At 41.3% G+C, this 17,461-nt stretch overlaps 3 protein-coding genes across 3 annotated transcripts; 1 reads left to right on the top strand and 2 right to left on the bottom strand.

Moving 5' to 3' along the window:
- Nucleotides 1-78: 78 nt before the first annotated feature.
- Nucleotides 79-4,145, bottom strand: LOC306709494 (neurexophilin-2-like). The gene is made up of 2 exons (XM_079177668.1): nt 3,987-4,145; nt 79-1,326 (listed from the first exon to the last, which is right to left on the bottom strand). The coding sequence occupies exons 1-2, from the start codon at nt 4,041-4,043 to the stop codon at nt 484-486; spliced, it is 900 nt and encodes a 299-aa protein (XP_079033794.1). The 5' UTR covers nt 4,044-4,145; the 3' UTR covers nt 79-483.
- A 3,814-nt stretch (nt 4,146-7,959) lies between these two features.
- Nucleotides 7,960-9,948, top strand: LOC306708753 (zinc finger BED domain-containing protein 4-like; the record flags this gene model as incomplete). Its single annotated transcript, XM_079176677.1, has 1 exon — nt 7,960-9,948. The coding sequence occupies one exon, from the start codon at nt 7,960-7,962 to the stop codon at nt 9,946-9,948; it is 1,989 nt and encodes a 662-aa protein (XP_079032803.1).
- A 114-nt stretch (nt 9,949-10,062) lies between these two features.
- stac3 (SH3 and cysteine rich domain 3) lies at nt 10,063-16,429 on the bottom strand. The gene is made up of 13 exons (XM_079180054.1): nt 16,261-16,429; nt 15,178-15,217; nt 14,545-14,623; nt 13,782-13,935; nt 13,542-13,639; nt 13,346-13,406; nt 13,083-13,180; nt 12,794-12,866; nt 12,506-12,555; nt 12,191-12,273; nt 11,967-12,018; nt 11,682-11,819; nt 10,063-11,602 (listed from the first exon to the last, which is right to left on the bottom strand). The coding sequence occupies exons 2-13, from the start codon at nt 15,183-15,185 to the stop codon at nt 11,495-11,497; spliced, it is 1,002 nt and encodes a 333-aa protein (XP_079036180.1). The 5' UTR covers nt 15,186-15,217; nt 16,261-16,429; the 3' UTR covers nt 10,063-11,494.
- Between the last annotated feature and the right edge of the window lie 1,032 nt (nt 16,430-17,461).

Genomic DNA, 17,461 nt, shown 5'->3' with positions numbered 1-17,461 from the left:
CAACAGTAAATCATCTGTTTCATCCCACTCTGCGTCAGTTCCTTGCAGAAGAAATATCTTATCCGTCTGTACAATGAACAGGCAAGGTGTTTATTTTATAGTAAAAAAAAGCACTTGAAGTCCATAGTTCCAAAAACTACACAATTTTGTCTCTAAAGATGTATCTATTTCACGTCTTCACTTCTGTCAATGCATATTCAGAAAACAAAACAATACTACACACTAAGTGATACGGTAAATCAAGTCACTGCTTTTTGTTCAAGACAATGTGGAGCTTTTGGCAGATGAGTGTAGTTTCAGACAACACAAGGCTCACGTTTTCAATCTCATTGACACATTAACACAAGGAACTGCACTCACTGATGTGTTGAAAGTAGTATTTAACAGCGTATAAAATCAGTCAATCTCAAGCCTATTTTAAAAACTGAACACATGGTTTTTGAAAGATGTATGAGAAGTCAGTGTTCGATATCTCAGAATTGATCATCCGAAGTGCTGCTGGTTTTGCTCTGTCTGAAAATTGTGGTCCGGACAGACTTTCTGCACCAGCCTGTAGTCGGTGCCGGTGAAAGCGATGAAGATGCATATAACCTTAAACGGTTTGGCGCAGATCCAGGCTGCTTGGGACTGGGTGTTTTCTGAGTAGCAGGTCTGCCCCGGGTCATACATGCAGGGCTTGGTCTTCTTAGACCGGTTGGTTCTCTGGTATTCGATCCGGCAGTTGAGTTCGGTCACCATCATCATGTCCTGCTGCGGCTTCTGATGGTCAGGAGGAGTAGAGCTGGTGGACTGAGGTGGGCTCTGGAACTGGGATGTCAGATCTGGAACCAGGACCGAGTTTTTGGTGTGAACGCCCTGAGCCGCTGGATCCGAAACCTCCCATCCTACCGCTTTGGAGGGTGGGACGATGCTGACGGATATGTTCCCCAGACGGGACGAGTTGTGGCGGAAGTAGACGCTGAACGTGCCGTTGATGTGGTCAACGATTTTCCCCGTCACCAGGAGGCTGAACTTCACTGTTTTCACGTTAAAGTAAAAATCGCCCCAGCCCAGGATCTTCTTGGTCTTTGGGGAAGTTTTTGCCGCCAGTTTGGATTTAGGAGGGGGGCGGTACAGATACTGATCAAGGGCTTGGGAAAAGTTCTGTGGCCATCCGTACGGGCCGAGAGAGCCGTAAGCAGGTGTTTTTTGTTTGGTGGAGATGATCTGTAGGTCTTTGAAGATATGTTTAACTTTCAAATCAGCTCCCACAGTGTCTCCTGCTCCTCCTTCTTCCTCTCTCCATTGTTGGCTCTGAAACTCCAAGGGCTTGGCTGTTTCTTGGACCTGTGGAGAACAAAATGTAAATTAAGAAAAGACTTAAAAATCAAGTGCTCTTTTTTCTTAAATTAAAGGGTAAATTCTCACAAATCACTGAAAAGCACATTTCTCATTTAACGTTACCTTTATTCCACAGTGGTAATCATGCAGATGGTTTTGTTTTTTATTTAACTTTACGGTGCTGATCTCGAAAAGAGCATAGCTATTGCCTCCACACAGCGTCGGCTGAGCCTGCGGCTTGCAGCTAACAGCGCTAACAGCACTAACAGTGCTAACAGCGCGAACAATGGCAACCGAGAATGCTCTGAATATCGTGTAGAGAACCTTTAAGTTTGGAGATATCCGAATAAATTGGTTGACGGTTTTAAAGGGTTCCAAGAATTTCTGATGTACTTCTTCGAATCATACTGACAAATAATTGCTACTGTCCATTTTAAACAGAGTACGGGGTCTGTGTCGGTTCGATACACCCAGATAGCTCAAACAGGGCCAGAAACAGCTCCAGTGGGGTTATTGTCATTCCACATTCATCAGAGGTACTTTAATACTTGTAAATAGTTTTGAAGAGCTCATTCATAATAAATATAGCCTCAGAACAAACAACTCTTCAGTCACCGTATCACGGGATTTGTTTTGTGTAGGATGCATTGTAGACCGATGAGCGAGTAGAAAGAGGCCTCTAGACCAACAGGACGACCGCAAATGAAGGACAGTTTCCGTGTTGCTGCATCACAAGGTAGATAATCGATTCAAATATAATTATGGTTTGATGTCCTCTGAATGAGAACGTCTTAAAATGTACTCTGATCAATAGGTCAGCCCCTTCAGGCAAGGACTACAGTACTAGAAGGAGCACACACACACACACACACACACATAGAGAGTCACATTCATGTAGCCTTTAACACACTTTTAATTAGTTATCCTCCTTCACTCTCTCTCTCTCTCGCCCTTGTTCAAACTATCAATCCTGTTTTCAATGCCACCTTCATGAGGGACTGAATATCTAATTTAAACAACAGCGCTGCATAAAAATAAATATAAGAAGTGACGCTTACTTCATTGAATGTGTCAGTAATGAGGATTTTATGTGACTGATATTTCTGAAATCAATTTGCAGGGAAGTGTGCAGGCACAATAATAAAATACCAATTTTAATGATATTGAGGTACCAGTAAGTGTAAAAACTAATGACTATGCAGGTGAATTCAGGTGTCAAGACTTTATCTCTCATAGCACACTTCCATTTTTAAGTGGAAGCGTTCGGATGCAGTGTGGGAGACAAGTCAAAGTTGTTTATGCCTCGAGAGAATTCAGACATGAGTTGAGCAAAAAGTTCTGAGCACTTGTTTTATAGGACTTGATTTCCATTTTCATTATAATGTGTCGAAGGCAGATTGAGGTTTAATGTTCTCCCCCATATTTCTAAAATACACAGCTCCATCATTCCTCACCAATAGTCTACAACACCTCTAACCACCCAAGCCCTGTGTGCCAATCTCCGTCTTCTCCTGTAACCAAGTCAGCTCCAGCTGTGCCTATTGTCACAAGCCTAAATCTCCAGCTATGTGCTGTGCTCACCTTCACTAATTAGAGCCCACTGTCTGACAGCCATGTCATTGGCTCTGTGTCAAGATGCCAGCACAGTGACTGCAACTGAGCAACAGCGGTGGAGTGGATGCATGCACAACACCTGTGCAAAGGCACCTGCAGAAGCAGAAAAACTGAGAAACCTGAGAGCAGTAATTGCATTTTAAGGGCCTGAGAGAACATTTTTTGATGGCTAAAAAGATACTAACTGTGTCCAGTGATGGGGAGATTAAATTTGTCAAACTGACAAAGGCTGCACAATCATATTTCAGCTAATGCAGCACAAAATTAGGTTGTTCTGAGGTATTCTTCTGACAGTTTCAATGTTAAAGTTACAGATGCTGCAGTCTGCTGCTCATGCAGCAAAGTAAGTTAAATTAAAGACAAGAGAGCCAATTAAGTTACAAGTATGCCTGAAAGAGAATTACAGACCACAACACTGGAACAAATTAAAACGTGGACGATGGAAAAGACCCATTTGGGCTGAACTTCACCATCTAATAGAAGAGTCAACTTTGATCAAGTCCCCTAGACAGTCTCACATCATAAGATACAAGTCTTCAATTCTGAGCCTGCATGAAGGAAAGAAAACAAATCACATCAGAACAAAAGCATGTCATTCCTAGAATGAAACAGCATGTCACGAACTATTCAATGGAATATTTTCAGGTTAAATCTGAAATCAGATCAAAACCTTCCTCACACCAGAGCACATGTCAATTAACTCGTTTTCAACTCTGTCTGCTTCTGTCAACCTACATATTATCCTTTAAAACTGCCATACAACTGATCATTATTTAACGGTTTCAAATCTATCAGAAATTATTGATGCTGATTTACTATTAATGAATTCAGAACCAACATATCCTCAGAAAAAAAACTGTAAAAAAAAAAAAAAAAAAAGACCATTTGATTGGGAGACAATGCAGCAATATATGAGCAGTGGCAGATCTAGAACATGAGGGAATTATCCACAAATTATCTGCAGAACACTTCCGAGAGCCACCTATACAACATCTTACGTTGATAAAGAGCAACACGGAGCAAAAGAGCGGCGGTTCGCTGATCTTACTCACCGCTGAAGGGAGAAGCCACAGACAGGTGATGGCAAAGTTCAAACACAGCGCCCTCATGTTGCAGTAACAGCAGCAACGTTTCTCCACGCAGAGAGCCCGCGTGTCTTCAAGGCAATCTGCCCAAATGAATAAGTGGTGATTTACTGAGTTTAAGCTTACGCTCACTGTACAAGTAGAGAACACTTTCCGCAGCGAGAGACTCAAAAATCCTCAAGATCTGGAGTGATTACTCGGCTCAGTGCGCGCCCCCCCCCCCCCAGTCTTCTCTCTCTCTCTCTCCCTCTCTCTCTCTCTCTCTTGCTCTCTCTCTCTCTCTCTCTCCCTCTCCACCACACACGCTTCTTTATTTAATGGACATTTTGTGTTTGGCACATCCTACAACACCATGCTCCACAACATGTACACGTTCATCCAAACCACCGTGTACAACATTGATGTTGGCAAAGTCAAAGAGAGTCATCGTGTTGCTGAAGTTAGGGCGAGGTTGTTTCATTAGTGCTTGAAGTTACTCCAACATCATGAAGTGTTGTGTTTGTCAGGCCGAGTTAACTAGTTCAAATACGCTTGTTAGGCATTTACGATTGGCTCATGGTTACTTGCCTGGAAAAAATCTTTGCCTTAAATGTGCTCAGACTGGATGTGGTAAGTAAAACAGCTCATTTATGTGCAACACCTTCACAATCCTGTCAGGATGCAGCCTGGCCTGAAATAAATTTCAATAACACTATAGAGTGTAAGGTAGTGTTAAATCTTTACTCTATTTAGAGTTAATTTAACTCTTAAAATGTCAACACTTGGGCAAGAGTTAATTTAACACCAATTCCGATTGGGACCAAATACACTCGGCAATAGTGATAAATCTGACTCTTTAAGTGTTATACTTTAACACTACAAAATGTACTGTCCAGTACCCTTGACATGCGTGAAGATGCGAGGGCCTGATCATTGCTGCTTGCAGCTTTAATTCCTATTTGTAGTTGGCTAATTGGTAATGTAGAAGTAATGTCGCACTAAATAAACACACACACGCACACATGGGCACGCACACGCACGCACGCACATCCATCACACTTGCCTCCCTGCTCATTTTCACCACCTGGCCGGCCCTTATTAGGAATCATCAACCCGGGGAAAGGCGCTCTCAGGCGGGCACAGTTTGACAGCCCTCCCCGCTGTCCCCGCATACTGCAGCCACAGGGAGGTTGACAAAATGACAAGGGCTCTCTCCGGGAAATGTTCAAATTACTGACAAGTCTGGTGAAATTCTTCCAGTGCCTCAGCTTTTCAGCGGAATTTCAAGCCAACAAATCACAGTGACTATAGGACTCTAACCAACCAGAGAAGTTGTCTTTAATAAAGAATGAGGCCTGTGCAAAATAGAGACCCATGAAATGTTAAGCTCCTCTTTGTTCAAACAGGCCTTCCTCGTCATTTTAGGAGCTTATTATCCTGCTTCATGTGTAATAATTGATGATTGTGATTGACTTCACATTGATGGTACTATTTGACGACATTTGGGATGAAATCATATATCCCATCCGTGAGAAAATCATTAAAATGTTGTAAAAAATTCATAGTTAACTGACCAATAGAGAATGGCAATGTAACCGGAAATGATGGGTATGAAACTAGAGACATTAAACAGTTTGAGATCCTAATGTTTGTGTCGGACTACAGGTTATCCTTTTGTGCCAGCAGAAGTGAGAGGTCCTTGGGGATTGTGGACAGCTCTTTAAAATGCTGTAATGTCATGGCATTTTTCATGGCAGGGAATCTGCTTTCTGAATGTTCGGTCCTCCCTGTTGATGTTTGGGTTGTTTGTCGTCTATTGATTTGTCACTTATCTACGACACGCTTATAATTCGACTTACATTAGTATTCTAAAAAGCAATAGTTTATCCTGGCCCAATGTGGAGTCACACGACTTTAAAGGTGTGTTTTTGAGGTCCAAATGAAGGTCGAGTTCAATTATTATGTTTTTGTATCCTTCTCTATAGTCTTTGTCATATAGACAGAACAACACAAGATACATGAAAAGTTATTAGATATGTATTAAACTAAGTATGCATAGACACTGCTGTGAAAATGTTCATAAGTGAACATCTTGTTGTCATAAAGTAGCCTACGCAGCTAGAAATAGAGAGTTACATGTGGGATGCCCTGAACAGGTAGCCTACGCCATTATCTGGACCGAAATTCAGTTTTGTATGCGCATGCGTACGACTATATGCTTGTAAGCACTTGCAGGAGAGCAAACACTATTCTATTTCATGGTGAAAACAGTACACACTCGCTTTATACAACAGACATAAACATCTTAATGCGAAAGGAAGAAAAAGAGTATCTATACTAGAGGCGGTTTTTGTTCAGAGCAGGGGCGTGGTCAGATTACCATATTCCCACAATGCATAGCGCACGCGTGGTAGTTGTAGTGTAAACTGTTTCCATGTAACTCTCATCCATGTTATTTTGGTACGATCATTAGAGGTATTTGATATATACGGTTTATTTCTGGACTCCAAACTATTTCATCAATGGTGGTTAAACAAGAAACCCTGAGTTAGTATTGTAAGGCGGAGACTAGGGTCGGTCACTCTTTGGTAAGCAGGTTACACACTCTTGATTCTCTTCAGATCGCATAAATCTTTCGCCTTTTACTAAAGATTTCCGTGGAGAGGATCAACAAGAGTTTCAACTAATTTTTTGATGCCCTGCGTATGTGGGGCTTCCTAACAGTGTTCAAAATCAAAACTTTGAAAGTAAGAACATTAGACGAGTCTACTACTGACTTTCTTGTAGTAGATATGATTTAAAGTCCCGTCTGTCATGCAGAGGATGTTGATTGATAAAGATCATAATGGGAAGGAGTTAAAGGACAATACATCTACATTTTGATACCCTGCACTGGGCGGGGCATCCTACTTCAGCAATCTAAAACGACGTCATCATATCCAGCGGAGTTCTTAGTGAGTCTGAGTAAGTTGCACAAAGTCTCAGCCAGAGCCATCCTGGAAAGCTTTGTCTTCAAAATGTACCTAATCGTATAAATACATCGCTGAGACGCTTGAAAGTGCTTTTTAGCCACTGCCTTGAAAACAAAACCTCTGTTCTTTCATTTATTTGCGCTCTGAATATTTGCACGTTTTCCTACTTTGTCCAGAATATGTTGCACAATCATTTCCATCGGGAAAAATACAGTTCGTATCTGTCCGCTTCTCTAAAACAGTGAAGTAGTCCTTTAAGACAGGCATCAAAACAGTTGCTCTACGTGACCACGAGAGGGCGCCACTTAGAAATAAACCCAAACCACAAGAATCCACATCAACTTCCTCAGATTTCATCATTGTTAGATTTCATCTGTGTCTTCCAGTTTCAGTGACACATATGCAGATTTCTTCTCGACATATCTATCAAGCAGACCAATGTGTGATATTTTCAATGACAAATAATAAAGTTGTGTATCCCCTTATAATAAAGCAGTAAAATAGATTTTTATGGCAGCAGAAAGTTATATTTCTGTCCAACAGAAAAAACTTTTTTTGCTGAATGTCAACATCAAAATGTTGATTTGAGGAATTTCAACCGAGATGTAAAACACCGAGCTACATGCACGACTTCATGATCTGTGAAAGGGAGCTGACTTTTGCCAAGTCGCCTGTGAGGGGCAGCAAAACACCAGCGACGTGAAATCTGCAGGAATTTGAAAGAAGAAGAAGCAGCGAAAGACACGCTGCTGTCGTATCTCAGGTTACCAGAGAGTTGCTTTCTCTCGACTGTGGATCTATTGTGTACATCGTCCTGTGTACCAGCTGGTGAAAGAGGAGGAGCGTTTACATTGCTGCATGAAAACAAAATAAACTCGTGGAGGTTTATTTTGGTAAGTGCCGAAGACAATACGTCAAGTGGACCAGATGAAGGTCCCACGTGTAAAATCGTGTTATCCTGTAAACTGCTGATCATTCATAAGTTAGTCATGGATGCTCATGATATTGTTAAGGTTGAAGACATAAAAGACTGTGGCGATGCTGCTGCTGCTGCTGCTGCTTGTGATCAACAAGACGAAGTTTGTGACACATCGACAACAAAACAGCAAAGGAGGAAGAAGAGTGCAATCTGGAAATATTTCACCATCTGTGATGATGACGTGACGAAGGTGTTGTGCAACATATGCAAGAGAGTTGTGGGCAGAGGCAAGAATGTAGGACATCTAACCACCAGTAATATGCACAACCATATATACTACAAACACCGCAATGTGGCAGGCATCCGAGGCACTCAGAGCAGCAGGAGATCTCAGCCAACCCCAACGACTCCTGCTTATGAAGCTGACCGACCGGGTCACACAGTGACCCAGACCATCACTGACAGTGTGGGTGAAATGATCAGCATGGATCTTTTGCCGTATTCATTTGTGGAGAACAAAGGGTTCTGTAAACTCATGAAAGTGGTGGCGCCTCATTACACGCTGCCAGCAGGCATTCACTTCAGCAACGAAGTTGTTCCGCAGCTTCACCAAAGAGTGACATCAAAAGTGACCGAGAGCCTTGTGGACATTGAAGGCAATGTTGTGCACTGCACGGCCGACATTTGGACGAGAAAGTTCTCCACCAACTCCTACCTGTCTCTCACAGGACATTGGTTTGTACAGAAGATATCAGCGCGCGGGGCTGTGACACACACGCGTGTCAGTGCGTTGCTCGGTATGAAGGTCATCGACACAGAGTACACTCCGGCAGAAATCTTGCAACACCTGCTGGGCCTCGTCGAAGAGTGGCAAGCCGTGGTTCCGCACAGATTCACTGTTGGGTTTATAGTCACCAACAACACTAGCAACATGGTGAAAGCCGTGTCAGACAGTGGCTTTGAGCACATTCGATGCATGGCTCACTCCATACACTTGATTGTGACGGGGGCTATCGAAGAGTGCCACGGTGTGGTTACCGCAATCAACACTGCCCGACGAATCACCAACACTCTACATATGTCGACCAAATCCGTAGCCAAGCTGCACGAGATACGGGAGCGACTCGGACTTGCCGAGGCCGCCTTAACTCACGACGTGCCCACCAGGTGGAACACAGTGTTGTTCATGCTGCAGCGGCTGCTGAAGCAGAAGAAGGCGCTGATCGATATGTCCGCAGAGATGGACCTCGGTGGGTCCGTCGCAGAGCACCAGTGGACTCGGATGGAGGCCATCGTCAAAGTGCTGGAGCCGTTTGAGGAAGCGACGCGCACAGTGTGCCAAGATGACGCATCTATTTCCTCCGTGATTCCATGCATCCAGGCCCTCAGAGCTGCACTCAATGAACTTATCGCCAACAAGGATGTGAGTGATCTGTTGGAGACTCGCAAGCTGGTTGGCCTACTCCAGAGTCACCTCGAGGAACACTTTGAACATGTCTTTGAAACGCCCACCAACACTTATTTCAAAGCCACGCTGCTGGACCCGAGGTTTAAGATCATGCCCATGGCGCTGCTCAGCCAGCTGGACTTTGAGAGGTTGAAGGCCGCCGTGACAGTGGAGGTGGAGGAGTTGCTGGAGCAGGACAGGATGCTTTCAGCAGGTGAAGCTGGCTCTTCATCGGCTCCAGCGGAAGAATCGGAGGACACCAGCAGCAAGCCGACAAGCCTTTTCTGGGGTGCAATGCAGAGCCTTGTGGCAAATAATGCAGCGTCTTTGTCGAAGACGGTGACATCGCTTGGTTTAGAGACCTACCTAGCAGAGAGCAGCCCACAGTCACTGGCCTCTGACCCGCTGTCTTCATACTGGTCAGCAAAGATGGCACAACATCCTGCACTGGCTCGAGTGGCTGTCAAATATCTGGCCTGCCCACCGACAAGTGTCTCCTCCGAGATGCTCTTGAGCACAGGAGAAGATGCCGTTGCTCCAGATTACAGACTTCTCCCTGCCGATGTGCCGCAGCTGGTTTTCACCAAGTACAATCTGGCGAAATTTCCTTAAAATTTGGTTGTCGTAAAGATGCGGTACTCTTTGTCTTATAGGTGCTGCTCTGTTTGACACGTCGTTGTTCAAACCTTGAATTAAGTTTGCTAAGATATAGAAAGTGACCATGAGTAGGGCAAAAATGTGTTTATTATATTTTACATTGAGGGAGGAAACGGATGTCAAAGACATTGTGGTAGAAAATATATATTGATGCGTTTTAAATCCATAAGGATAATTGTTACTGGGTCACGTGGTTGATAACAGCACTCCAATTTCAAAACTAGATCACAGCTGCCAATCTTAAGACAAACACAGGATATGATGTGAGCTTAAGCTTCAGAAGATAACTTATTCAGCAACATTAAAAAGTGCAACTATACTGAAACTACATGACTGCCACATGCATTAAACTCATGTGGCAGTCATGTAGTGACTGCCCCTGTGCGTCTCTCTCTGTCTCCTCTTTTGTTTTAGATACCATGGTGCCTTTTTGGAAACATTTGAAAGAAAGTTGCATAGGGAGTTTAGGAGATACTCTTCAGATTTCATATGTGAAACATTGGTACTTCATCAGCAGCAATTATTGCAAACTTTAGAGACCATTTTGAGCAGCATTGCTGTTTTATACACAATTTGTTTTCATATAACTTCTCTTCAATTTGTCAGGCTCACATGTGAAATCAAGCCCAATCTAGGAAATTGCCTTTGCACTGTTTACTTTATTTGGTAATATAAAGCTATGTACATGTTGAAATTGCTTTGAAGCCTCTATTTACTTAACTATAAAGGACAGAGAGAGCTTTGCAAATGGTAACAAAGACCGTTATAGATATTTTATGTAACTATAATAATTATTATTAAAATACCTCTTTTTAAAAAGGATAACTGAATACCATGCAAAAACATAATATATAAATAAACAGTATAATAGGTTAGTTAACAGTGAAGTTAAATGTAAATAAATAGCTGAATTCATGTTTTTTAAATTATAGCTGGTAAAAAAAATAACGAAAGTTCAATGAAGGACACTCAGAGGTTTTGTTATGGCCAAACTTAACTAATATGCTGTGAGATGTAACAGGAACTCTCACTGTCCACTCACTTAAAACACGTTGAAATTGATTTAGAAATATATTGATGTATTTCTTCAATCTTCAATGTTAATTGTCTACCTTCATATACACTAATGCATTGATTTATGACCGTGTGCAAGGCTCTCCAGGTTGTCTCTATTCTCTTTGATGCTATAATCAGCAGGTAACCTAAGCATTTGTATTAACATGCTAGTCACGACAAAGCCAATACGTCATCTGATTGTCTCTTTCAACTTATTAATGTCCGCATCAATCATCTCTCCTGCTTTACTTTGTGTTAAAGTCACAAATAAATCACAGCAAAATACATTTCTGCCATTGCAGACAACATTCTGATGCTTCTTTAGGTATCAAATATAGAAAATTGCTGAAAGATCAGTAGGATCTCCAGAACAGTGACGTCTCTACTTTGTGCTCATGTTGAAGGTGTGTTGCGGGCTCTTTCAGTGCATGTTGTGTTGTTTTTTTTATGTCACAGTGATCTCCTCCAGAATATCAGCAGGGAAGTAGCCCAGCTTGCGTCCAGTGCTGACCTTCAAGTAGCCGCCTTTCTCATCTCCTTTCTTTACAACAATCTGAAACACACAGTGATAAGTCCTTTACAGATTGACCATGAAAACACACGTAGAAAGTTGCTCACATTAGTGCAGTTACCTGATCTTTCTTCAGTGTGATTTGCCCCATCTCTCTGTTTCCTACAAAGGAACGTAGCACCTTGAAAACTCTTTCCGATGCACGCACTTTTATGAGGTAGTTGGTGGGGAAGTAGCCCGACTTCTCCCCCATCTTTCCCTAAAAATAGAGCGAGAACAGACTTTGAGTTCACCCGCCACAAGAAATTAGAACAAAAAAAAGCACACGACTTTAACTGGTTTACTGCAGACAGCGGATTTAAAGGTGAAAGCTAAAAGAATCAAGAGATGATGAAGTTCAACTCACCCTCCACCACTCTTCATTGGAGTCATCCAGTACTGTGATCCGATCCCCAGGGCTAATACACAAACACACAATACATTTCATTTATCACTGCTTTTTTTTTAGTCAACAAATGCATTACAATTTTAAAAAAGTGTACTGAAAATTAGGGTAGGTTTGAATAGGCCATGCTATATACTGTTTGTAATAACTGCATGTTGGGCATTATATGCGTCTGTCAAACATACTGGAAGTCGAGGTCGTCTTTCTCTATGGCCTTGAAGCGGTAGAGAGCCAGGTAGTAGTGGGTCTGGGAGAATGTACCCTTGCTCTGTTGACAAAACAGCACTGATGCTACTGCACATGACAACAGGTTTATAATGAACACATGTACACATACAGTAATGCAGCTGGTGGACCAGGGCAGTACTTTTAGTCAGTGGTGGAAGAAGTATTTAGAACTTTTACTTGAGTGAAAGTAGTACTGTGTTACAAGTAAAAGTCCTTCATTCAAAAAACTTACAGGAGTAAAAGTACAACAGTATTAGAATCAAAAATCTTACCTTTTCATCTGCTTTGTCTCCTCCTTTCTCCTTCTTATCATCAGGCTTTCCTGTAGGAACATCGGACATCACAGTCACCAACAAATCCTTTGCTTTAGTTGATGGACCCAGTAACTCAAAAATATGTTATTTTACGTATCTTCACTATTTGGGGTATGTCACATTCTTTGTCTTTTTAATGTTTTTTTCCAAATTTCCTGTAGTATTTTGATTTAGATACATTTTATTGTGGATCTAGAAATATGCACAAATTCTTATTTTCATGAATGAGTCTTTTTAGTGTGTTACCTTCTCCTCCTTCCTCATTCTCTTTGGGCTGTTGGTTGTTCTCCTCTTCTTCTTCCTCCATCATCATCATCATCTAGAGGGAAAAATCTGTTTATCACAACTGTACACAAATATATTTCATATCCATTCAAAACATTATTTTTGCTTTAATACTGTTATGTCTAGATTCCTACTTCAATAATTTCCTCTACTGGCGTTAGGCAAACTTAATGAATGAGTGAAAGACATGTAGAAGTTTTCTCTGAGGATTTTAGGTTTTGCAGTTGGATTAAACATTTATTGCACTCACATTTTTCTTGTCATTTTCATTCTTTTTGCGCTCTTTATTTGCCATAATGACACCGACCCGCAGGGTGTCAAAGACGGGGTCGTTCCGGTTTGGGTTGTCTGGTTACGGACAAAGTAGTCGGCCAGATTATTAAATGAAAGTGCTGCTAACTAGATTACACACTTTCACAAATAGGCTGTACTCTTTCACAAACAAAAATGAATAGATAGAAAGGTTAAGAAACCTAGCCAGTCATGACACATATTGGTATTCGGCGGACTCACTTGGATCTGGTATGTCGCTGCTGTACAGCGGGGAGCTGTAGGCCCTTCTGAAGCCAGGTGGCTGCAGGAAACAAACAGAGCATCTTGTTTCACTATTTCCAAACATTTTAGTGATGAATATCTGTCTCACCAGGGGTAAGGTCATGGGAATATGTATACGTTTTATTGCTCTTCATAGAGAGGGAATAGCACTCACAATTTTGCCGAAGCACTTCTGGAACTCGACATAGGACTGACATGCATGATGGATGTTGGTCTTGCAGTTTCTACACCTCAGAGCAAACTTGTTGTTCACTGAAAAATAAACATTGGGACAGCAATAGCGTAAGCCAATATTAAGCATTATATGTAGAAAATGAATTACATGTATAAGACAGCATAATGTAACGTTGACATTTTGTGTGTGTATTTTCTTGACATAATTACTAATACATACAGACTATCATGCGAGCGCAGACGTCACAGAACTTGGGTTTTTTGCAATAGTGGTCCTTGAACTTGTGGGGTTTGTCGTTGATCCGGACTACAGGAGGAGGAGGTTCTGGTTCCTTCTCCTCCACCTCCACCTCCTCATCATATATGAAATAGACCTGGACACACAAAAGGTTGTTTTAAAAACACCACACGAGGGCAATGTTTTGATGCTTCCAGGGAAGCATATAGCCTGCAGGGGTAAATCATTTGATTGATAGGGACAGTAATTCATTGTCAAATATGTATGAAATATATTTGGACACCTTCTCTTGATGTCCCCGTTGTTTGAAATCATACTGCATATTTTCCATTATGTAGAGTTTTGTCTCTATAAAAATTGTTGGTTTGAAAAATAATGTACCCACCAAAACAAATGACCAGTCCAGAGTCGATATGATAAACTCTCATTGAATTGTGCACTTTAAAAAAGAAACCATTTTTTTCCTTCAATTGGATTTGACTGTAGCTGCAGTGAAGTATTCTGAAGATGTGCACACACAGTCATGTACACAGTTCAGCTTCATCTTTTACTTTAAAGTGTTTTCTAACCCTATACGTCCCTCACAGATCAGCCTTCGGGTGGTAGAAGACAGAAAGACTTAAGTCAAGGCTCTTATTTTTCCAATTGACGCTGCACTGCGTTCCTGTCCCAGCTGGGGGCTATTTTAAACCAGCCCAGGAATGGCACCCTAACAGTGGGGGGTTGACGTGGTCCTGTCACTCACAGTGTCTCCTTCCTCTCTCACTACGTTTTCAGGAGCTGGAGGGTTGTCATGGATATCAACAGAGTTTTTGTCTTCCTCCCTGACACACACACACACACACACACACACACACACACAAAGAAAAGAAACACAAAGCCATGAGTTAGATCTACATAGCATAGCATTAACACAGCATACATAGCTACATACCATTACCTTCCTGTGAAAAGTTTCCCTCTCTTTTGTTTTCAAACACGTATAGCTTAAATAGGACATTTTAAAGTTGGGCTTAAAATGTTTTCACAGGACAACCTCACGGAGTGACCTGATGTAACCGACATACTTTGTGTCGATATCAAATTACCATTCCACCTCAAAATAGTTGAGTCGTGATTATTTATTCTAGGAGACTCCTATGACACATTTTTTCAAATGAACATGTCGCTGCTTTATCACTATTATATATGAATAAACTGTAGAAAGACTACGTTGGTTCGGAGGCTTTTGTGCTTTCCACTCTTGACTGTTGTAACATTTAGGTCACTAGAATTTGAATGGAGCCTTGATGGGGAAGAGGTACAGGAAGGAAAAGTAGGGCAAGCATTACATTTGTATTGTAGAGGTAATTGAAGTTATTACAGGAAATATACTCACAGGTCCATGTTGTTTGGTGGATAAAGTCACTACTGCCCACCTACAAAGATAAATATACATATATAGTTTGTTAGTTTTTTTCTGAAGCACATGATTGTGAGGAGTTTTGCAACAAGTCATGTAGATCAGTGGGATAATGGATTAACCTTTATGTAATTAGATAAAACCAATTTAACAATGATGATCTGGCCAAGAAGGCGGCAAAGTTAAACGTTGAGTGCATGTTGATTTCATACATACAATAAAAACAAAACAATAAATAAAAAAAAAAGAATAAAAACTAGTCCACACATCAACAGAAGAGGATAAATAGACACAGATAGTGTATAATCGTACGATTAAAAAAGGCATCAAGACATGACAAAATTGTTACTGACTGTTGCAATTTGTGGTTAAAACTTCTGTTAACGTTTGTTTAAAACTGGTTTGAGAGATGAGGGAAGTAGACTTTTTAAAGAACTTTTTTCTATTAATCCTCAAAGTAGTACCATTAGTCAAACGTGCATATTTCTAAGTGTTCATTGAGACTCAACGGAATTAAATAAGATTGTATATAGCATTGAATTTTGGCACCCAGTTAAAATATATTAAATACATTTTGGCTCTGTATTTTATCATCTTTTTTATTCTATAAGAGGATAATGACTGAAAAAAAGTAGCATTTCATGTGGTGTTTGTGATGTGGAAACTAGATTAGCACATAGAGTAACACAAACAGGATGTATTCTTGTGTCTGTATTAACCAAAAAAAGTTACATCAAGCTATACTTTGCATAGACACACACTGTCCTTGTCCGCTTTTTCCCAAACTATTTTAGGGTTGTGAAATTCAATCTCATCACAGCTAAATTTGGGTGCCTCTGCCAGTCAGGGAAAGAAGAGCAAAATTCTCAAAAGTATGACGGCAATAAAAATCTGTTTTTGTGAATAGGCAAAAACATTCTAAATATGGCAGCTATTCAACTATTTCAAAGCTTTATGTTACTACCTTGCTGAAATGAAATTGATTAAACTGACTTGCATGCTTTTGTCATGAAAACACATTTTGTAATGGAATAACTCAAACTTCAAACTGGAACATACCGTATGTCAAGATTCACGCAGCTCAGAGAAGAAACGACAATATCCAGTGTGGGTAAATCTCTCTGTGAACGAGTCCTTCACCTGCTGCCGATGACTGGAGCGCGAGACAACCAGTGGGTCTGAAACCAGCCGACCAATGTGCCTCCTCACTCGTGGCCCTCAGAATTATGTGTCTACTCTCACAAAGTCTGGGCCCTTTGTTTATTCCCTTTATAGCTTTTTTTAGGTGATTTCCAAGGTGATTTCAGGCTCTGACACGTATGTCTTGTTTTTGTGTACTTTTGTTTGATTTTGTATGTGTGTTTGTGTGCATGCTAGGCTGAGCACTTATGTGTCAAGCTGACTGTTTGCAACAGCTGGGGACCTCAGTGTGAGTGCCGATGACGAAGGGAAATCAGATACTTTTCTCTCCCTCTGTCTCCATACTGCTCACTTTCCTTATACTTTTATCGATCGGAGACCAAGAACAATGCACAAACCTGTGTGTCACCTTTTTGTTGAACTTTTTATTCGATCATCTACATCACTTTTTAAGTCCCCTGTAAGTCCCAGTGGCCCTGACGGTGGTCTTTATAGGTTTTAGGGGGGTCATTCAGTCTTAAAAAAATCTAAAAAACAAATGTTTATATTTGTTAGGAGCATAAAATTGCCCCACAAATGTTGTGTGTTTACAACTAATGATTCACTTGTAAATTGAAGGTTTGTCCTGGTGGTGGTGCTAGAGGGAACATTATCAGGTCACCAAAATCAGGTCCAGATTAACCAGCCAGGGGTCTCAGGTCAAACACAAGCTGTGGGCCTCTCCTTAACACCCCTTGTCCCCACCTTCTGTGCAGTGTGTATGAATTAGTTAGTGACTAGCAATTACATGTTGGTGACTTAATAAGGTGCACATATATTTAGGAATGTGCACCATGTAAAATCAGTATAAACTGAATTGATACAGGCTACTTATTTACTCATACTCTTGAGGGCCCCGTCTACAAGAGTATTGATTCAGATGTGACTTTAAGGCCCTTATTATTTCAGTTTATATTGTGCTTCAGTTGTACAGTTGTACAGCACCACCAAACACATTTGTAAATAATCTAATGACTGCAGACTAATTGCCATGTGGTGAACCTGAAGGCTCTGGGCTCCCTCACTGTTGGGGGCCAGGCAGTTGCCTGCTTTGCTAAATTGTCTATTTCAGTCTTCAGTC

Source organism: Pholis gunnellus (assembly GCF_910591455.1).
Source record: "Pholis gunnellus genome assembly, chromosome: 2".
NCBI lineage: Eukaryota > Metazoa > Chordata > Actinopteri > Perciformes > Pholidae > Pholis > Pholis gunnellus.
This window is presented reverse-complemented; position numbering and strand designations above follow the sequence as displayed.